The sequence below is a fragment of the Nicotiana attenuata genome, unplaced genomic scaffold (genome assembly GCF_001879085.1).
Source record: "Nicotiana attenuata strain UT unplaced genomic scaffold, NIATTr2, whole genome shotgun sequence".
In the NCBI taxonomy this organism is placed as follows: domain Eukaryota; kingdom Viridiplantae; phylum Streptophyta; class Magnoliopsida; order Solanales; family Solanaceae; genus Nicotiana; species Nicotiana attenuata.
The window spans coordinates 66353-90012 of record NW_017670269.1 but is presented as its reverse complement, the minus strand read 5'-3'; the positions used below and the strand labels follow the sequence as shown (position 1 = coordinate 90012).

The 23660-nt window shown below is 35.0% G+C and overlaps 1 protein-coding gene across 1 annotated transcript; it reads left to right on the top strand.

Annotated features, from left to right (window-relative positions):
- The first annotated feature begins 7138 nt into the window (after positions 1–7138).
- LOC109237015 (mannan endo-1,4-beta-mannosidase 2-like) lies at positions 7139–11852 on the top strand. Its single transcript, XM_019403256.1, has 5 exons — positions 7139–8109; positions 8801–8998; positions 9748–9870; positions 10902–11113; positions 11246–11852. Exons 1-5 carry the CDS (start codon positions 7729–7731, stop codon positions 11652–11654), a joined length of 1323 nt encoding a protein of 440 aa, XP_019258801.1. The 5' UTR covers positions 7139–7728; the 3' UTR covers positions 11655–11852.
- Positions 11853–23660: the final 11808 nt, after the last annotated feature.

Genomic DNA, 23660 nt, shown 5'->3' with positions numbered 1-23660 from the left:
TCATAACTGGTTGAGATATAAAATCGAAGGCTCAGTTCGTTTCTTCTCATTACACTCCAAGAAACGAGGGGACTATCTGTATACGGTTTAAATCAGGCCTACCCAATTATATTATTTGATCGAGAGCACGGAATTGGATCGAGGGTCAGCCTCGTAATGAATCAGACCAGAGCAGGAAGACATGTAGCCAATTCGAAGATCGAGATGCCTGTCGAGATCGAGGCCAACAGCGATCGAGACCGAATATGATAGACTTCGAGCAAAGTGCAGTAACGGAAAAACGAGATATCCGTGATTGGCCGGAAATCATGACGTAAATCTCGGAACATCAAATCAAGGGTTGTTATCTAGTTAATTAGAATTTACTTCCATAATTAGAATTGTACCGTAACTAGGACTCCTCTGCTATATAAAGAGGGCCCTAATCATCTTGTAAACACCTCACATTCACGAATATCAAAGCAATATAATATTTCTCAGCTTACTTTCTTGTTCATCAACTTATTGTGCCTTTAACTATTCTTGCATAACTAGCTCGAGGGTGTACGAGCTCAAGGGCTCTGTCCAAACGCTGGTCTGCTTTATATTATTGTCAATTTGCATCACTTAATTTTACATTTATCAATTGATATAAGGTAAAATCACATATCTTTAAAACCACATTATGAGTTTAATTGTTATCTAATTTTAGGGTAAACAATTCTATCAACGTTAAGAACAAGTTTGAAGAAAGAATGTGTATGAAGTAATTATGGTTAAGAAAAGACTTTACACTTGTTGTTTTCTAATTACAACCTACAGATTTTGAAGGAATTTAAAAAATCAAAAACTTCTTTAACTTCTTTCCTCCACTATTCCTGGACCATTCCGGTCCAAAATTTTTAATTCAAAGTAATGAAAAATCGTATATACAGTTGAACCTCTTTATAATAGTTTTGTTTGTTCCGAATATTTTTAGATGTTATAGCGAAGTGCTGTTATAGAGAATATGTGTTATAACATAATATGAAATTTGGTTTCGGAAAAGCTTGACTTTTATAATAAAGTATTATTATATAGTGATACTGTTACAGAGTGGTCTGACCGTAGAAGGGTTACTTGAATTGATATCAAATTTCCATAAGATACGCCTAGAAGATGGGCTTGATTGATGTTAAAATGGACGGAACCTTCAAATATTAGTTTGTTTAATTCGTTGACTACCAACAGTGAAAATTTCTTTGCAAGCACTTTCCTCAATTAACGTAAACAAAATTTATTTTTCAAAATCTTGCAGATTTTATTACGCATATTCTAGATCTCGAATATTAAACTAATAAGTCATTTTTCCTTTACGGCTTGTTTGGATGGTTGTTACATATTGTATTGTATCGTATTATCACCTTAAATATAATGTTTGTTTTGATTATTACTTAAATTTTATTGTATGGTATCGCTAAATCCATTATTTCGTAACAATGAAAAGTGTCACTTTATGGAACGACGGTTTTGGTGCAGTGACATCGTTTCCTTTTTTTTCCCTCTCATCTTGCCCTTCTTTATTATTAAATAATTATATTTTATCCTTTACCCTATTTTTTTATATAATAATTCTACTCCTTATCTTATTTTTCTTAGTAATATTGCAAGTTTATTATTTATATTGTTGATGCATGACATCATAAAACGACGATAAATAATACAATATATCCAAACATATATTTCATCAAACAATACAATATAATATAGTACATTATGAAACGATATATAATAACGATTCAAACAAGTTGTTAGGGAGGCAAAGCAAACTAACGCGGAGAGAAAGCACTATAAACTTGTATGGAGTAGGTTATTTATCAATTGTCACTTCGGCTCTTCTCGGTATTGGTTGCTCTTTGTTGTGATATTGAATATCAAAAGAACAATTATAATTCCTAGATAATCAAAAAATTTGTTATAAATAGAATTGTATTTTTGGTGAATGTCTATATTTAGAGAGATTCTAGGGTTCATTGCTTGGTGGCTAAGTCACCCTCTCCCTATAAAAAGAGGGTTTTATTCCATTATAATTCATCCCAAATCAATAAGAATTCTCTCCCTCTACTTTTCTCTGCAATACTCTTCTTCTTCTTTTATTGTTTTATAACACGTTATCAGCACGAGACTCTAACCAATTGAGTAGAAGCTTTGGAATTGAGCATAATGATTGTCAATTATTCCATGAACTCCCTTCATGATTAAATTCTGGATTTAAGGTAAGTATTTTGCCGTATTTTTCTCTTTTATTCTATACTTTGACTTTAAATACAAGCAAAGACAATAAAGTTTGATTATTACTCTAATGGAGTTTGTAAGAAATTATAACCACCTGAAGTGGTAAAATTTCTATGCCTCGCCATGATCAAATTCATGAATGATTGTGGGCAAAGAATTGAAATCCCGTCCCATTGAATTTGCTCCATTCCCATTCCCTTAAGAGAATGTGATAGCAGTATATGATAAGTCTGAAAGAAGACAAAATTATTACTATGAATGTATCAATGGATATGGACGTGGCAATAGACGAAATTATAATCGTCATCATTTGTGATAATGAGAACAATAAGGATTCTCAAAAGCACGTATAGATGATTATGGTCCATTCATGATGTGAATGTGACAACATCTGATTTATGAATACATATTCATTCTTCAAAGAATATGAACGTGCTAGTGGTAGTGAATATACCGCACTCACCTCTAAAAGGATGTTTGAGATGATATAAGAAAATAAAGTTATTATTATGGCATGAATGGTCATTGGTCACGTACCTATTGTACGCCAAAATATTTTGGCATTGTGATTGTTAAAAGACAACGGTAATGCAAGAAACAGATCTTGCATATAATTTTGACCACAACCATAATGGTATAACTTTCTCTTTAAAAGATATATTCACCATATGGATGTTGATGAATATGTGGCAGTACCAAATTAATTGAGAGCTCCGGAAGAGCCAATTATTACTATTTTGGAGAAACACAATTGATTACCAATAAGGTATTGTGTTGTAGTAAGTCTCAAAGAAACTTATTCAGTTTCCAAAGTATACGCGAAAACGATTGATTATATTGAGACTATAAATAAAGGAAAGATTTAATATCTTCTATTACTACAACTTGTAGCGGGGTAATATGTATGTGAAAAGCTACCCGCTTTGTTCTCCAGTTTGTACTACACAAATAAAACCATACCACAATAAAGTGGATGTTTATTGATATAAAAATCCATATCATAATAAACTCGGAGTTTATTGATAATTACACACGTCATGGTGTAAACCTGAATTTTATCAATATTGATAATTTATTCGGTTGGCATAATTGGTTTAGCCATATTAATTTTAGTATGATGTGCAAAAATAAAAGAGAATTCACACGGGTAAATATTAAAGAACTAGAAAGTTCTTTACGAATTCTCTTACATTGCTTGTTCTCATTAATTAATAGACCAATTAAAATTGGGATTGAATCCCATGAGTGCTGGAAATATCAAAGGTGAATATGGGCCCATTCACCTGCCATGTATACCACATAAGATGCATCTATGAGATGGTTACATGTGCAATTATTATTGACCCGCAACCTGGTGTTTGCGAGGTAACTTGCTCAATAATTTAATATAGAGCATAATTTTCAGATTTTTTATTCAAGATAGTTCTTCTTGATAAGTTGGTTTACATCACAGTTGGTTTAGCAAAATGATTTATTGAATGCTTTCACTTAATAGCTAAACTATTGCTTATGAGAACAAAGTTATATATATCAGTTTGATATACGTTATATACGAAAGTATATTATTTTCTCCCCTCACAAGTGGTTCAGGGTCAGGAACCAAATAATTCCATCTTATTATTATTGATGTGCGATGTATATTATGATTAACACCATAACGCACAAAGATGGGTTCTCAAAGTTGAGGAAACAAGTTAGTTTTTCTAACATGAGGGGGAGACATGATAAACAGTTGAGAAAAAGTTACGTGGAATGAATTATCATTTGTACATCTAGATCCTCGAATAAGATAATATGAACTTGAAGTTCATAAAAGGATAATTCATTTGCAATATATTGCAAAGCATGCCAGACGCATTTGCTGACCCAAAGAAAGTAACTATATTCTCATTGCAAATGCTCCTATTAAGTCCTAGAAGGACAAAGTCTATGGTACGCTTAAAGCGTATAGACAAATCGGTTTCAAATAAACTTCTTGATAAAGAAGATGAGCAAATGATCAAAATGATCATAATAAAGGAGGCAAGTGATCTAGAAGATCACATGACATAACACTTCATAAAATCTCATGAGAGATTCAAGTACCTGAATATATGAATGAAGAGATCTCTATGTTATGTCTTTATGAAAAATAAGGAGGTTGGAACCGATATAAAATGTTTGTCGACGACATCTATAATAGCGCTAAATATATATGAGGATCTTAAGTCTGGAGAAACAATTCAAGTAGAATTTGGTTTCATATGAAAGACATGTAGTTTTGGACCTGCAGTTCAAACACTTGAAAGTATAAAGTCAATGGTATGTGCAATCAGTTTTCGATATCTTATATGTCTAGCATGACATGAAAACTTGATATGCATCTAAAGTCTATTATATGGCTTATATGACTTAACAATCCCTGAAGGATTTAAATTGCTTAAAGCATATAGAATTCATGGTCATGAAGTACTACATCCTCAGTGCAATTTGTGCACAAATGTATCTTGCTATAACTATATGCATGATAATATGATAGCAAGAGTTTTCACCTCTATGTGAAGATACTGAACTGACGATTCCAACAAGATCATATGAAGACAATTCATCTCTATCAAGAATGATGATTTCAAGGTGCAATATATTCATTCAAGTTAATATGGCTGATTTCTTTATCAAATCTCTACCAAAGATCTTTTGAAGATGGTGCACAAGATTGGAATGCAAATGCTTAAAGATGTGAATTGATGCTTTCATCAGGGGGAGTTAATACGCGTTGTACTCTTTTTCCCTTACAAGGTTTTGTCCCACTGGGTTTTCCTTGCAAGGTTTTTAACGAGGCAACCAAACGGCGTATTGTTAGATATGTGTACTCTTTTTCCTTCTCTAGAATTTTTTTTCCACTGGGTTTTATTTTAGTTAAGGTTTTAACGAGGCACATTATCTGTTGAATAGACATTCAAGGGGGAGTATTATAAATAGAATTGTATTTATGGTGAATGTCTATATTTAGAGAGATTCTAGGGTTCATTGCTTGGTGGCTAAGTCACCCTCTCCCTATAAATAGAGGGTTTTATTCCATTGTAATTCATCCCAAATCAATAAGAATTCTCTCCCTCTACTTTTCTCTGCAATACTCTTCTTCTTCTTTTATTGTTTTATAACAAAATTATTATTACTATATTATGTAACTTGTCGGTGAATCAAATGACTCGTTAGTATTTTGAATGGCTGCTAAAATAACTTGATCTTTTGCTTTTTTAAAGTAGTGAATGAAATGTCTCCTAAAGTTGGAAGAATTTCCATTAATAAACATATAGAGTGGGTTTATTCTGTATTTGGAATAATTCTATCACTTTTATTATGAGAAATCGTAGCCTTTTTCAGTGCTAGCTGAACATATGATAATAACTTAGTGCAACATTGAATAGAAATACCATCAAAGGATGTGGTGCAGTGGATGAGACTGCTCTTCCCTTAATCAGAGGTTTCGAGTTCAAGCCCTGGTTATGGAAAAATCCTTGGTAGGGAGCGCTTCCCCCCGAATGGAGCCCTACGTGGAGCGAATCCGGATATAGTCGGGCTCCAATGCGGGTACCGAACACCGAGTGAGAAACCAAAAAAAAAAAACATTGAACAGAAACAATGATGGACCTATGTGGGCGCTCGAGCAAATAAACTCTTTTTCTCTCTTTTCTTCAAACCTTTTGTTGGTGAGCACTCATGACTTTAAAATATTCAGTCTAACATTAAATACGTATAATCTCCCATCCTCCTGACCGGCGAGTTTGCCAAATACTTTTTTCCAAATTTAAGGTGTTTGGCCAAACTTTTAGAAGCCAAAAAACACTTTTGAGTAACAGCAAAAGTTATTTTTGAGAAGTTGAAAACAATAGAAAGTATTATTTTAAAAAATATTTTTGAAAAAATACAATTAGAAATACTTTGCTTCGAACGTTGTTAGGAAAGATAAATTGGAAAGCCGGACGAAATAGCCCTCTCTATACTAAATGGATCCAGTATTTTAGAACTGGTGGTGGGAACCGAACGAAATCAAAGAAGGCCTTAGCCCTTAGAATCGAATTCTAAACAAGCGTGGTGCTCAAATTTAACTCAAAAATAAAAAAGGTTAGACTCCGATCAAGAATATTGTGTTGGAAGGCATGACGTGGATCGCCAACATGTCTTATTTTGTCCTCTAGAAAGTGATATGCTTCTTTTAAAATTAATTGCTATTCAAAAGTGTTACTCCATCCGGTCCATAATAAGTGACTAATTTGCTTTTTTATTTTGGTCCAAAATAAGTTTCCATTTATATAATCAAGAAAAAATTCAATTTGTATTTTCAAAAATACCCTTATGTACGTATCCCTAAAAAGTCGTTTACTCCTCACATTTGAGAAGAGAAATAAGTGCTACTATAACTATGCTGCAACATTTAATTAAGGGTAGTTTAGTCACACTATCTATTTTTGTTCAAAATTTAGTATTTCTTTAATAGGGTGCCCAAAACAAATTAGTCAATTATTGTGAACCGAGAAAGTAATGGATTAGGTAAATAGATTAAGAGCTTAGCCAAGGCTATTAATTAGATCGGAGGTTGAGTAGTTGGAATTTGGCAAGAGGAGTGTAGAAAGAGGAAAGAAAGTAGATGAACCAATCATGTGGATAAAAAATGACGAAACTACAAAAAAGATAGCCAGTACCAGTACTCACGTGGGTAATGACATTTGGAAATATTAGAAGCCATTTTTTGTCAGCAAATATTATGCTAAAGAAAAGCTTTAAAAAGTCATACTACTAATTACAGTACAGTATTCTAGTGAAACTAAGCAGGCACAGGGGACACCTTATTCTTTGTATATAATATAAATAAAAAAATGAAATTAATCTATAAAGATGAAAGGCTTAAATCAACAATGGCCCAAAGTTTGGAGTTTTGGTATGACTTGCTCCTTACAATTTTAAAAAATAAAAGCCATGAAATCAAGATTTCAGATCTAATTAAGCAAACTACTTTCCATTTTTTTGAAACCAACATTCCACCTCACTGCCATCTTCTTCTTCTTCTTCTTCATATCATCATTTTCCTTAAGTTTTTCTCAATTCTCATGATGTTTTTGGCAGGTAGTTAGGTATCCTTTCTTTGCTTTTTTTTCTAAATCTATAAATACCATCATGAGAAACCATTAGAACATAAATTCAGTTCAACTCCCCCATTCTTGGAACCAAAAAAAGTCCCATTTTTGCAATTCTTGAAGTAATCTCTGTGGCAAATTACCAAAAGGGGATCTGATTATTGTTTGAAATCATTTTTCCCATCTAGAGATTGGGGAGTTAAAGAGATCTAAGGAATAAAGATCACATTTTTATATTCAACTTCATCAAATTCTTAGATTTGGAGTTCAAAGTTAGCACCTTTAGGGTTTTGTTTTCACCATCACTAGTAACTGTCAGCACTCAGCACTGTGGTAATTTTTTTTCTTGTTACCTGTAATGGTTAAATCATCTGTGAGCAGAATGTTAGCAGGAAATGGCTTGTTTTATCCAATTATTGGCTTTGCATCATTTATTGCTTTCCTATATTTGTCCTTTGGGGACTTGTGGGTTAATTACAGTAAAGAAATAAATCTCAGTTTTGTGGAGAGGAATGGGACTCAGTTCTATGTTGATGGTAAAGCTTTTTATGTAAATGGATGGAATTCTTACTGGTTAATGGATCATGCTGCTGATTATAGTACTAGACCAAGAATTAGAACTATGCTTCAAGCTAGTGCAAAGATGGGTCTTACTGTTTGTAGAACTTGGGCTTTCAATGATGGTGGTTACAATGCTCTTCAGATTTCCCCTGGCAAATTTGATGAAAAAGTGTTCAGGGTAAGTAATATCTTGTTTTTAGTATGAGTTGGATAATTATGTATTTCTACTTTAGTGCTAAGCCTTTTTAGAGCAATTATTACATAATTCTTAGTTAATAATGATCTCTTGTATATATATATATATATATATATATATATATATATATATATATATATATATATATATATATATATATATATGATCTCTTGTTACTATTCTTGTTGCTTTATTTTCACCGTTCCTTAATCCGAGCGTCTATCGGAAATAGCCTCTCTAACTTGATAAGGTGGGGGTAAGGTCTGCGTACACACTACTCCAGACCCCACTTATGGGATTACATTGTTGTTGTTGATCTCTTATAAACTATTGTTAGTTAGATAAATCTGATTCACCTAATCAAAAGTGTGATTGGCTTAATTTTTAAAATTACAAACACGAAAACTACACCCAATCCGCCGTTTTCCATGTTCCTTTTGGTTTATCCTTAGAACATAAGAGTTGCCCCAACCATTGACTCCACAAGTCTTCTATTTAATGTAGTAGATTTTGTGATCGTACATTTCTTCAGTAGTTTCTGGTCCATAGACTGTTGTTACTTTCTGGATCTACTACCTCTCGAGTAGCTTACTCCTAGCTCTTGTTCTGAAAATTATCTACATATTTTCTCCCTCCGGCTTCTTTAATTTAACATAGCAATCTGTTGCTGCAGGCATTAGATCATGTTATTGCAGAAGCCAGAAGAAATGGAATTAGGCTGATACTCAGCTTGGTTAACAATCTACAAGCATATGGTGGGAAGACTCAATATGTAAAGTGGGCATGGGAAGAAGGTGTTGCTTTAAGCTCTTCCAACGATTCGTTCTTCTATGATCCATCTATCCGCCGTTATTTCAAAAATTATGTCAAGGTAATTTTCCTTTGAAATGGTTTTCCGTGGATAACCTTGTGCTTTCTGCTGTGGGTATTTCCAAATGCGGCAATGTTGTATTTTATGCGAACACGACACATTACATCCATCTAAAACTTGGTCTTTTTCTGTATTAGTCGCATAGCTTTTGATTAAGTTGGAAATGTTATTTATTTCACGAGTTTGAACCGATGTTTCCTATTCGAGACAATATTATGAAGGCCTTAAAAAGCTATTTATTCCATGAGCTTGTACGTCTATTTTCTATTCGAGACATTATTATAGAAACCGTCTATGTATTTGCTTTTGTTTCAAGTAACTCCTGTACTAGGATTTCCAAAATTTTGAGTATCTAACTTGAGATAGACCTTAAATCAAATAGCTCCACTGATTCTGAAGTGGTGAGTTATGGGGATTGAGAAGGCTGTCGGGCTCCTCAGTTGTAGTTTCCTAGGCTGAATAAACTTCCAGTACTTTCAGAAATGTTTATAAATGAGTTATATCGGTTTTCTGAATTTTGTCATCTGCTTTGTTTGTCCTCAAAATGAGGCATTTGCTTTCTGATCTATTATAACCCCTTGTAATATGTTTCGAGGATTACAAACTAGTCCAAATATTAGACCATGCCATGAGCTGAGCTTTTGTAAGATCTTCTGTCTGCACTCACATGCAACGTCCTGGTGTTGAATCAAAGTTACTGTCTATGCTAAAGTACTGACCTAAGTCATCATTCCATTTCATCTTCCCAGACAGTGCTGACAAGAAGGAACATATACACCGGTATAGAGTACCGGGATGATCCCACCATCTTCGCATGGGAGCTAATTAATGAACCTCGCTGCATGACCGATCCTTCTGGTGATACACTCCAGGTAACTTCGACCTCATCTCAATATTTAAATGTTTGAACAATAGAGCGGTCCATCATTTAGTGAGGCCGTTGTCCAGTTTATCAAGCAGAAATCTGTTTTTGTTGTTCTAATCTCAGCAGTTCAAGATGATTTTGGTTTAGAACAAGTCATTCAATTATGTCATGACTGAGCTCAACTACTTGTTGTCCTGAGCTTTTGGGGCCTAACTTTTTCATCCATCCCAAAAAGATTGATACCTTTTGTATTTGGAGATTATTTAATTTAACAAAACCCCCTTACCAATATAACTTACTATGACTCCGCTTTATATAAAAGCTGATGTTTTATTAGGTGAGAAAAATGTGAAGGGACATGTGGAACTCTTACCATCTCATTTAATTGTTTGTAATTTTGGTACTTTACATATAACTAGCTTATGTGTCAAAAATACTCAATTGTTTCTTGAACTCCATGTCTAATGAAACACCTTAGATAAAATGGGACAAGGGAGTATTTATTACTGTTTATTGATATTCAAATCATTATTAGTGTGTGGGTCCTCGATGCGTATGAGGGATGTTATTCATTTGACATTTCTTGTACACTACCTGCATTTGTGATTGCCATCTTAAAATATTAGCGCGCGCATTTGATTTAATAAAGGAAAAGATTATTAGCATGATTGCATTATCGTCATCGGTTGCAACGTTTACTAAAGGAATTCATATTCATGTCTTATCAAAAAAAAAAGGAATTCATGTTCATTCTCTTTTAGATTTGTTCTAATGGCATGTTGAATTCGAAACTCTGAACATTGCTTCTTCATAGTTCAGAATTGCATACCTACATTTGGCATTTGAATTACCGAGGGTGGTTTCTTTTTTTCCTTCTCTTTGTAGTAAATTTTCAGCAAATGATTTTTGGGGAAGTAGACTCTGCTTATTTATCGCCGACCCCAACTTGTTTGGGATTGAGGCGTAGTCTTTGTTGTAGATTCTGCTTCTTTACACATTTATGTGGGTATGCATTAATAGCATGACGCCAAATTGCAGGACTGGATAGAAGAGATGTCAACATTTGTGAAATCAATTGACAGGAAACATCTGCTCACAGTGGGCCTCGAAGGATTCTATGGTCCTAGAAGTCCCAAAAAATCAATTGCCAATCCAGAAGTTTGGGCAGCTGATCTTGGATCCGATTTTATCCGCAACTCTATACTTTCAACTGTTGATTTTGCCTCCGTACACGTATACCCAGACCATTGGTAAGCTTTACATTATGCTTAATTTCGTGAATTAGTGCTAAATAAGAGAAGAAAAAGGGATAAGGCATTCAAATAGTTGGAAAAGGATTTATATATATCTTCAAATTTAAAACCAAGAGAAATTTTCTGTAGGTTTCACCACAAAAATTTTGAAGAGATGTTGAAATTTGCGGCCAAATGGATGCTTTCTCACATAGAAGACGGTGACAGGGAACTGAAAAAGCCAGTCCTGTTTACTGAATTTGGTTTGTCAAATGATAACGAGGATTTTGAACCAGCTCAACGTGATAGATTCCTCAAAATGGTTCTTGATGTTATATACAAGTCTGCAAAGAGAAACAGGTCGGGGGCAGGATCATTTTTCTGGCAATTCCTTGTTGAAAGAATGGAACGGTTCAATGACGAATATGGAATTGTTCCATGGGAGAATCCATCAACGTATCGATTAATTACAGATCAGTCGTGTAGGCTGGCCAAAGTTCAGGGTCTACTGTCAACACAAGCTGAGCATTTAAAGAATTTTTGTGCCCCGAGGAACTAATAAACTTTTTTTTTGTTTTGGAAAAAGAAAGTTTACATATTATTATGAAAATACTCCAGCATTTTTCTTCTGAAATTCATTCTAAGGGAAGAACTGTAGGACATAGGTTTACTCATTGTATTTCTCACGTTATAGATATGTAAAATTTTCATCAAATCAAACACATGCAGATTGTTCTCACACTGCTTCATTTTCTCAGATTGGAAAATATATCAGTACTTGAATTTCTGTAAGTCTCCATCACAAAATCTTCGATGGGAAAAAGAAAAAGGTGCAACAGTAAGAACTAATCCACACTTGGGTTTACGCCAAATCAATATGTGCATGACATGTGTTAACATATAGACTTAAATCATTTAATTATGATTAACTAATATGTATTCTTACCACATTAAACTCTGAGTGCAAATAAGTATTTCTACAGGTGGCAATTTAAGCCCAAACACATTCAATCTGCACAATCCGTCCAAGGTTGGGCTGCTCATTGACGCACTCATTGAACTCAGCCCATCTTGACCTAGTTCATCTCTGTCCATCTAAAGGGTAAAAATAGCACGGTCTAGCCAATTTTCGGACTGGTCATTCAAAAATAGCAAGCATTTACCAAGTCAATGAAAAATAACCACTATTTTGCTGCAACAGAGACCGGTCCAGCATAATATACTGGAGTTCGGTGCACTTGTGTATGAACTTCGAGCATATTATGCTGGAACTCCAACACACGGAAAGTTCCAGCATAATATACTGGAGATTCGAGCACTTGTGTATGAACTTCCAGCATATTATACTGGACCGGTATCCTTTGCTGGAACTCCAGTATATTATGCTGGAGTTCTAGTGTGCTTATGCTGGAATTCCATCATATTATGCTGGAGTTCTAGTGTGCTTATGCTGGAACTCCATCGTATTATGCTGGAGTTCCAACATACTTATCCTGGAACTCCAGTATAATATGCTAGAGTTCAAGTATACTTATGCTGGAACTCCAGCATAATATACTGGCGTATTTTTCGGGTTTTGAACAGTGTTTTCGCTCAGATTTTTCTTTACGTGAAAAGTGGCTAAATTTCGATTACTTTTGATACTGGGCTATTTTTGAACGACCACTTGTAAATCTGGCTATTTTTGAATTTCTCCCTCTAAAGGTGGTCTGATTTTTAGCCCAAATTAATCCATGAGCAACTTTGCTAAAATATATTTAAAATACTTTTTTGTTTGATATATTTATTATATATGACCATAACAAAGAAAAAATGTCTCATTTAATAACTAAACAATTCATATGGAAATAACACATTAATTAAAACTTGGTAAGAGTTGGGCGATTTGAGCTATGACCCAAATTTCAGCCCATTTTAACTCAACTCATCTCAGCCCAAGTAACTTTTGGACGGGTATCACGCCACTTATTGACTCATTCTATTTTGACTCGTTCAAAATCAGTCCAATCTGTCAATTTGTCACTCCATCAGTATTTCCTTCCTAAGCCCATCTCCAACCTTACCCCATTTCCTCATAATGGGGCAACTTTTGGGGTAATGAAGCTCCAACCCTCCCCCATTTTTGCCCCCAAAATGGGGGATGAATAGTGTTCCCTCAAATATGGGGGTACACTATTCATCTCCCCCATTACTATTCATGTATATTTTATTATTATTTTATTATTTATTCTTTTAATTTATCTCTTTATATATACCTAATTATATTTATGTAATATCTTTATAATATTAATTTTACATCTTAACTTTGGCGTATTAATTTTCGTGCATTTATTATTTTATGTAAAATTGTAAGTTAATTTTATTATAAGTTATAATTGTACAAAAAATATATAATCATCTCAAAAAATGAATGGTACAAATATAAAATATTAGATGTTGCTAAAATTGAAAGGTGCGAATATAAAATATTAGATGTTGCTAAAATTGAAAATTGAAAATACATTAAAATTGGAAATACATGACAATTGANATATTTTATTATTTAACTCTTTTAATTTATCTCTTTATATATACCTAATTATGTTTATGTAATATCTTTATAATATTAATTTTACATCTTAACTTTGGCGTATAATTTTGATAAATTAATTTTCGTGCATTTATCATTTTATGTAAAATTGTAAGTTAATTTTATTATAAGTTATAATTGTACAAAAAATATATAATCATCTCAAAAAATGAATGGTGCAAATATAAAATATTAGATGTTGCTAAAATTGAAAGGTGCGTGATCTTAATGCACCAATTCAAGATGATTTGGAAGGTCCACCTCCAACGGTAGAAATGGCAGTAGATGAAAATCAACGATTTTAAGAATTTTTAGCTCGACATAGAAGAATTAAGGACAAAGATGCTCATTTTGCACTTCGTAATGCATTAATAGATCATTTATGGGAGAATACTAAAGGTTGAAGTTGAATATTTATGTAGTATTTCGAATGAATTTTATCGTTATGTAATATGTATCTAATTAATCTTGTATCGCAGTGATTTTACTTTTATTTGAATTATTAGTTAATCTATAATAATTGCTTATAAATTATATTATTTAAAATTTCATGGAATTGTTTTAATGGAAATTACAAATTAATGAAAATAAAAGATGGAATTTGTTTAATGGAAATTAAAAAATAAAATTGAAATGAAAGATAATAATATAATATAGAAGAAAGAGAAGAATATAAAAAAGTTTGGGGGAATAATTGGGAATGGTTGAAGTAAGTTGTCCCCAAAATGGGGAAATCCTCATTTTGAGGACCAAAAATGGAGTAAAGGTTGGAGATGCCCTAAACCAATAGTTCGATGAGAAATACATGGACCATGTAGTATTGGGTCAGACTTTGGTAAAACTCTAGAATATGTTTGACTCTGTTGTCCAAGTAGTCCATTCTTCTTATATTCACTCAATGTTGTTTTAAATCGGGAAACTTACATAAATATACCCAAAAAGGTATTATTTACCAATAACTAAATTTTTAGTAATGGTATCAAAAATAACAAAAAATAAATTATCAATAATATAGAATATTCAAAAAGCATAGGCAAAAAAAGATTTGTTTTAATGGGTATTATTGTGATTCGTTGAAAACACATAGATGAGGCAATACAAAATTTAAGGAAGTTTGAAGGTGAATTAGAATAGTTTGGGGACAAAATGATAAAATTCATTATCAATGATATACAATATTAAAATAATTATACAAAAAAGAATTTTTTTTCGATAGGTATGATTGAAATTCGTTGAAAACACATAGATAAGGCAATATACACAATTGAGGAAGATTGGAGGTGATTTGGACTGGTTTAGTATCAAAATTCATAGTTAAATCGAATTTAAAAATTCTTCTGCGACACATGTACCACACATATCTCACACACATCTATGCATGGATATACATGTGATACATATATGATATATATGTAATACATAGTATGATACACATATCATTTTTTTCTATGTTCATCTTCTACTTCTAGTTCTCAATTCAAACCACCTCAAAATTTCATCAAATCATCCCAAAACTAAGATTTAAACTCATGTATCCAATCTATTCTAATAACACCCACTTAAAAGAAAGCAAAAAATTTAACATTTCTTTGACTATAAATAGCTAATTGGCTAATATTGATAGAATTTGACTATTATTGATAATATTCTATAACAACAACAATAACAACCCAGTGTAATCCCACAAGTGGGGTTTGGGGAAGGTAGTGAGTACGTAGACCTTACTCCTACCCCGAGGGAGTAGAGAGTCTATTTCCGAAAGACCTCGGCTCAAGAAGGCGAACAGAGATAGTAAGTCAGTATCATCAGCAGAAATCATAGAAATAATAACAGCAACATAAGGACCAGAAAATAGATGAAAAACAAAAGCATTAACAAGTAAATAAAACCCCGTCCTATGTAAAACGGAAGAATAGTATGAAAACTTAACCACTAGCAGTCTAAGATAAAATCCTATTAGACTAGTCTCCCACACGGTACGAAGTAGAAAAAAGCTCAACTACCTCCTAACCTACAACCCTAATATTCGACCTTTACACCTTCCTATCAAGGGCCATGTCCTCGAAAATCTGAAGTCAAGCCATGTCCTGCCTGATAACCTCCCCCCAAGACTTCTTAGGCTGCCCTCTACCTTTTCTCGTACCCGCCAAAGGTAACTGCTCACACCTTCTTACCGAGGCTACTGGACTTCTCCTACGCACGTGCCCGAACCATCTGAGCCTCGCTTCCCGCATCTTGTCATCCGTAAGAGCCACACCTACCTTCTCCTAAATATCTCCATTCCTAATCTTATCCATCCTAGTATGCCCGCACATTCAACTCAACATAAGATTTATCGGTCAAAGTCTAAATTTAGAAAAAAACTGGCTACTGATAACCAGGTTTTACTTCATTTCCACAATGTTATTTAAGTAAAACAATAAGAATGGTAGAGAAAATATACTAAAAGAAATAAAGAATAAATTGATGGACAATTTATAAAACCAAGGCCGAGAGTTTCGATAAAGTAGAGAAATAAAGAGTATATTTCAATAGTACTTCGAATTTATCTTTACAAATAAAATTTTGTATCCTTATATAGGAGTGTACAATCAAAACGGTTTTCTCACATAATTTGGGTTTATTATGGGCATTGATGGTATTGATTTCCCATTACCACAGATAGCAATAACTGGCGTATTTATTGCTATAAATGCCCTATAACTATTCCAATTCCCCTTCCTTATTTACTTCCGGTTCATATATCTTATCTTCTTTTTTATCTTTATTCATTCCGTCCTCGTCTCTTCTTTGTCAACTATTAGGCCCGATTCTCTTCTCTGTACCGCCTCGTGGGCGTTTCTCCCGTGCCTTCCTCAATTAATTGAGAATGTCACTTGTCGCTATATCACTGTTCCACGCGTCGTGCTTTGTCTGCATACTAACATTTCACGTGTAATGCCATTTTTTCAGTAATATAGATAGTCCCCCACTTTCTGAATATTCTCTACTGAATATTAGGGAATTGGAAAGCATTTATGGCGGGAATTCTCTGCCGCCGTTTTTTGAATATAATCATGTCTCCTTCAGAACCGATGCAACGTACATCACATCTATTTAATGCTCATGCCACGTGGCTTCTACTGATTGGTTATGCAGTTTCTCAGTGCTTTTTAGGGTTTTCTGCGGCTGTGTCAGTCACGAAGTGACGGTTCCATTATGACGCTTCATAATGACACACTTTAACAATGATCGTGTATACTCTATTCTTTATTGATTTCTTGGAGTCTTTCATCTTCCATACTCATCACCTTCTTCTTGCTTTACACTTTTCTGCGTCTTTTCTCTGTGTTTCTTTGGACAATCATGTCTTCACCAGATCCCCGTAAGGTTGTGATTGTTGACGAGTTTGTTCCTTCTAATGCTCCCACTAGAAGTAGAAGGGGTGTTAGGCTTCGTGGTCTTGGTTCAATATCTAACCGTGGTTCCTCTTCTTAGAGCAGTGCTACTAATCCATCTTCTTCTAGGCCTACGGCTCCTATAACCCCTAGATCTTCTTCCAACAATAAAGATTCAACTGATACTGTGCGTGAACCCACAGTTGCAGAGATTGTTCCTCAAGAATTTTCCTTTGTAACTGATCGTGAAACCATAAGAAACCAAGTTTCTTCCATGGCCTCCCTCAATCCTGCTGACCTTTACCCAAATTTGATTACTACTGGTCTTCTTTCCCTTGTTCGAAGAGAGTGTTACTGGAAACAAGATTTCCCAGTTTTAGTTTCTGGTGCCAATCAGAGAATTACTTCCAACCATGCTAGTTTCTCTTTTGTCTATACATACCCCTTTACTTTAGGGTTCAAACCTCATATTGATCTAGTGATCCTTGATTTTTGCTGTTATTTCAATATGTGTCTTGGCCAGATTGGCCCCATAGTATGGAGGGCTGTTGCATGCCTTCGTTATTTAGCAGAACTGGTTTCCGTGCCTTTTAATTTTCGGCACTTGCTTCACTTGTACTCCCCTAAGATGTTTCGTGAAGGTGTCTTTACTCTCGTGGCTAGAAGTAAGAGAGTTTTGGTTAGTCCTAAAGATGATCTGGACCATGGCTGGTATGCTCGCTTTGTCATTGCTCCTACTGGTGGATTAGTAGCCTTCCCGGAGAAATGGAACTTTGCATGTAAGCTTCTTTTTTTCTTTCATTTTTTGAGATATCTCAAAAGGTTTCATTATAATCAAATACTCAACTTTTCAGCATCCATGGAAGTTTTTGATGAAATTCCCAACTTTCGTGCTTAGGTAGAAAAGATGTTGACGGCTGCACCTATGGAGAAGAAGTCCTGGAAATACCTTTCTCAAAACTTTGGTTGGGAAGTAAAGACGCACGGTAACTTTTACCTTTATTATTTCTTCCTTTCTCTCCCTTGTTTATTCAAGATCTTCTCATCTTTCTCTTTTTTTATTAGGGTTTCCCATTCGTGGTATTAGTCCCGCATCTGTTCCCTCAACCAGGCTTTCCATGAGTCTTGCTCACGAAAGAATTTTAAGTGCTTCTTCTTCTAAAAGGAAAAATGATGGAGCCCGTGGCGTTGAGGGTGAATAAGAGATAGAGGAGGGTTTTTTAGTGCGAAGATCACGAGTCAGGAGACGTGTAATTCTGATGATGAAGCTACTCCTTCTCATGATCCTCCAACAAGTTCAGTCTATTTTAGACTCTTGGATGAGCCAGAGAATGCTCCTTTAGTGGTTGATGATGATGCTGTTGATCCTCCCCCAGGTTCTGTTGATAGATTGTTTGCTCATAGTTTCAAGGGTGATGAAGCTTCTGGCCTATTTTCGAGGAATTGCCTCTTGCTACTTCCAGCTTTGGTTTCCATTACCCCTTCCATGTCTTTACCTGTTGATTCTCCTCCAATCCCAAGTTAAATTATTAAAATTTACCTCGTTCTTGTCTTGGTCGAGTGCCGAATGAAACAAATATAACAACAACATTTTCTGCATTGGTTATCTCCGTAATAGATGCGATATTGGCCAACGGATCTGCTTCCACATCCTCCTCCCTAGGTATTTGAACAGCCTTCCACGATTGAAATTGTCTGACTAATCCCCGTACCCTTTCCAGGTATTGTTGCATCCGTGCCTCTCTCGCTATGTAAGTCCCCTATTCTATACCAAGTTCTTGTGCTAATTCCAGACCTGCAATCACAACTTCCTACTCTGCTTCATTGTTAGTGATGGGATAATATTTTATTGCTTGTCTTATGACTTCCCCTAAAGGCAGAGTTAAAACAATATCTAAGCCCGCAACTTTAACATTCGAGGAACCGTCAATAATAAAATCTAAGTACCTGGATTAGATACGGTGAATACCTGTAATTCCTTTTCTGCTTTGAGAATTATATTCGTGCTGAAATCTTCTACGAAATCTGCTAAACCTGCGATTTTATTGCAGTTCTGGGCTGATATATGATATCATACTCACTGAGTTCTATTGCCCACTTAGCTAACCCACCAGATAGTTCTTGTTTATGCAATATATTCCTCAGGGAGAAAGCAGTTATTACAGAGATAGGATGACACTGAAAATAAGTTCTCAACTTTCTAGATGCCATAATTAATGCTAAAGCAAGCTTTTCTAGATGAGGATATCGCGTCTCAGCATCTAACAAAGATTTACTAACATAATATATTGGAGATTATTTACCTTTATCATCTCGTACCAGCACCACACTTACCGCCACTTCTGACACAGCAAGGTAAACAAGCATACTTTCCCCGTCTTTTGGTTTGGCTAGCAAAGGCGGATTTGACAAATACGATTTTAGGTCCTTGAGGGCTCGTTGGCATTCATCAGTCCATTGAAATCGATTCTGCTTTTTCAATATGGAAAAGAATTTAAAACTCCTTTTCAATAATTTTGAAATAAATCTCCCCAGGGCTGCTATTCTTCGTGTTAATCTCTGCACTTCTTTTTTGCTTGTGAGTACATCCGATATTTCCTCGATAGCTTTGATTTGTGTAGGATTTACTTCAATTACCCTGTTAGAAACAAGAAAACCTAAAAACTTACCTGAAACTACGCCAAAAGCACATTTTTCTGGATTTAGCTTCATATTATATTTGCGGAGAATCAGGAAAGTATCTGACAGATGTTGAAAATGACCTCCCGCCTGTGCTGATTTGACTAGCATATCGTCAGTGTAGACTTCCATTGTCTTTCCCAGATGTTCTTGAAACATTTTAGTTACCAATCTTTGGTACGTGGCTCCAGCATTTTTTTAGACCAAATGGCATGATTTTGTAACAGTAAGTCCCATCGTCTGTAATAAATGAAGTTTGTTCTTCATCTAAAGGATCCATCTTATCTGGTCAATAGAAATTCAGTATTTTGCAATGAAAACAATGTAAAAAATTGGAGTCTATTTTTGGATGAAAGGAAACCTCTTTATAAAGAGAAAAATGAATTAATTAAATTGAAGTTCTTTCTTTGGCCTAATTATCGATTAGAAGATTTAGCTTGTATGAATCATTATTGGTTTGATACCAATAATTGTAGTCATTTCAGCATTTCTCTTAGCCTTTGTTTGGCAAGCTGCTGTAAGTTTTCGATAAGATCCTTAATAATATCCTAGAAAATTCATGATTTATTCGAGAAAAAATTCTAAAATAAATAAAATCAGATAAGCTTTACATCCTGAGTATGCATCTAAAAAACTTAATAGCTCATGTCCTGCGGTAGAATCAATTAGTTGACCTCTGTGTGGTAAAGGGAATGAATCTTTAGAACAAGCTTTTTTCAAATCAGTATAATCTACACAAACTCGCCATTTTCCATTCTTTTTTGGAACTACCACAGTATTGGCTAGCGAGTTAGGATAGTTTACCTCTCGTATTGACCTAATTTTTAAAAGCTTCTGTACCTCATCTTGGATTACTTGGTTTTTGAAGGATCCCTGCTTCCTCTTCTTCTGCTTGACATGTGGATATGATGGGTCCTCATTAATTTGTGGGTCTTCACCTCCGATGGTACATCTGTCATATCTTAATGCGATCAAGCAAAGCAATCTGCATTAGCTTTCAAAAATTCAATTAACTTACCTTTAATTTTGTGCTCAGGTTTGCTCCGATGTGAACTTTTCTGTCTGGCCAGTGTTTAAATATCACCACCGCTTCGAGTTCTTTGATAGTTGTATTAATGTTTTCATTTTCTTTTGGCTCTTGAATAACATCGGATCTTGAATTAACATCGGTTTGTCCTGGAATGCCTTCAGTTGAGGTTTGTTTTATGACATCCTCAATTGAATTCTGTAACTGCTGTTCCTCGCTTGCAACATCATTTACCATGCTGGTAGCCACTACTGAATTGATACTTCGGAAGCTTGTTGATCCCCATGGATTTGACGAATCCCCCACTATAAAGGAAATTTGATAACTTGATGCAATGTGGACGATACAACATCCATATCGTGAATCCACGGTCTTCCAGGATTATATTATAAGCCATATCTGCATCTATCACTTGAAACATTGTGTCCTTAATAACTCCTTCTGCAAACGTAGCAAGCACTACTTCTCCTTTCGTGATAACACTTGAATTATCAAACCCAGATAGAGACTGTGTCTTTGGTATCGCCTTGTCGTTAGCTTGTATTTCATCCACCACTCTTAGTAAAAGGATATTTATGGAACTACCTGGGTCAATCAAAACTCGTTTTACATTAGTATCGTGTACAAGTAAAGATATTACCAGTGCATCATTGTGAGGAATCATCAAGCCGTCCGCATATTCGTCATCAAATGTTATACTGTCTCCTTCCAAGGTTTGGCGTATTTGCTTCCCATGAGTGACTGTGACTTTTGACATATTCTTTGCTGATGTATAAGTCACACCATTAACCTCGTCTCTCCCAGTTATTACGTTAACTGTTCTTGTTGGAGACGGGGGTTTTGGGGGTTCTTACTTCAAGAGGTTAGTTAGATAACCTTACTTCGTTTCTCGCTGAACAGGTTAGTTAGATAACCTTACTTCAACAAATGCTCGACCTCTCCTTCTAGTAACCTGCAATCTGTTGTTCTATGGCTATGATCGTTGTGAAATTCACACCAATAATCTGGATTTCTTTTGCTCGGGTCTGATCTCATTTCTTTAGGCTACCGTACCTTATATCCCATACCTCTTAAAACAGCCACCAACTCGGAGGTACTGACATTAAAACTGTAATCCCTTATTCTCGCATGTGCGTTGGAATTATCACTTCATGCATCCTATTCCTTTCTGAATCTAGATGAAGTACTTGCATTTTTTTGGTGTTGATCTCGATTCAGATCGTAAGTTTTCCTATTTGGACCGCAAATCTCGACCTGCAGGACCTATATAAGGTTCGTACCTGTTTTTCTCGGTCTTTTTTTATGATTCTGAACGTCTTGACCCGCTCATTCATCAATCCTTGGCTGTGCAACCGTGTCTTCTTCAAACGTAGCTTCGTGTTGTATCTGTTGTCCACGTCATTCCGAGTTGTTGCTGGAAATTCTCGCAAACTTTCCTTCAGTCTCCTCGTGGCTTCTGAACTTTTCTCGTTTATATTACTCGTGAACGCCATGGCTGCCCAATTGCCAGGTACTCGTGGTAACATCATCCTCTCCCCTTGGAATCTATCCACAAACTCCCTGAGTAATTATGTGTTTCCTTATTTTATCTTAAAGATGTCTTCCGTCCCTTTTTCAACTTTTGAGCTCCCGAATGTTTTTTTATAAACGAATCTGCAAGCTCACCAAAGGAATCAATAGAATTTTCAAGTAAGAGAGAATACCATGTTAATGCTCCTTTCTTGAGTGTTTCACCAAATGTTTTAACCAAAACTGATTCAATTTCCTGCTTGGTTAAAACATGCCTTTCACGCCAGTTGTAAACGCGGTTATGTGATCTTGAGGTTCAGTTGTTCCAACATATTTTGTAATATCAAACATTTTAAACTTATTAGGAATCGACAAAGGTGCTGCACTTGGCTTCCAAGGCTATTGTGAATATTTATCAATATCTAATCCTTTAACCATGGGAGGTACGCCAGGTATTTGCTCTATGTGATCATTTTGCTCTTTCAGCTGTTTCTGCAAAGTTAGTACCAAACTTCGTAAATCAGAATTATTTGGTGTACCTGACCTTCCATCACGAGATACATTGGGAGTTCCTCTGCTTCCAAAATTGGCGAGCCCTGAGCGTGGGTTTTCCAGGGTTGTGGTATTGTTTGGAGGAGGAGTTTGCGGCGCAGTTGGCAATCCCCTAACAAAGGCTTGAAGTGCACTGTTCACGTGTTCTGCGATCAATTCTTGTTCGACAGTCTGCTCGTTCCCTTGATGATCATTCACATGTGAAATTGATCTTTCAGGTGATCCCTCGCGGGACTGTTGAGGAGATCCTTGTGGAGAAGGGAGTGGTGGAGTTGCCCCCTCATGTGGGTTTAGCTGGTTACTTTCGTTGACAGTTGACATGGTTGGTTGTCAGAAAAAAGAATTTGGAAATTGAAAAGATTATTAGTTTCCCGGCAATGGAACCAATTTGTTTAACCAAAAAACTAGATTTATCGGTTAAAGTCTAAATTTAGAAGAAAACGGGCTACTGATAACCGGGTTTTACTTCATTTCCACAATGTTATTTAAGTAAAACAATAAGAATGGTAGAGGAAATATACTAAAATAAATAATGAATAAATTGATGGACAATTATAAAACCAAGGCTGAGAGTTCCGATAAAGCAGAGAAATAAAGAGTATATTTCAATAGTACTTCGAATCTGTCTTTACAAATAAAATTCTGTATTCTTATATAGGAGTATACAATTATAACGATTTTCTCACATAATTTGGGTTTATTATAGGTATTAATGGTATTGATTGCCCATTACCACAAATAGCTGTAACTGGCGTATTTATTGCTATAAGTGCCCTATAACTATTCCGATTCCCCTTCCCTATTTACTTCCGGTTCATGTATCTTTTCTTCTTTTTGATCTTTATTCACTCC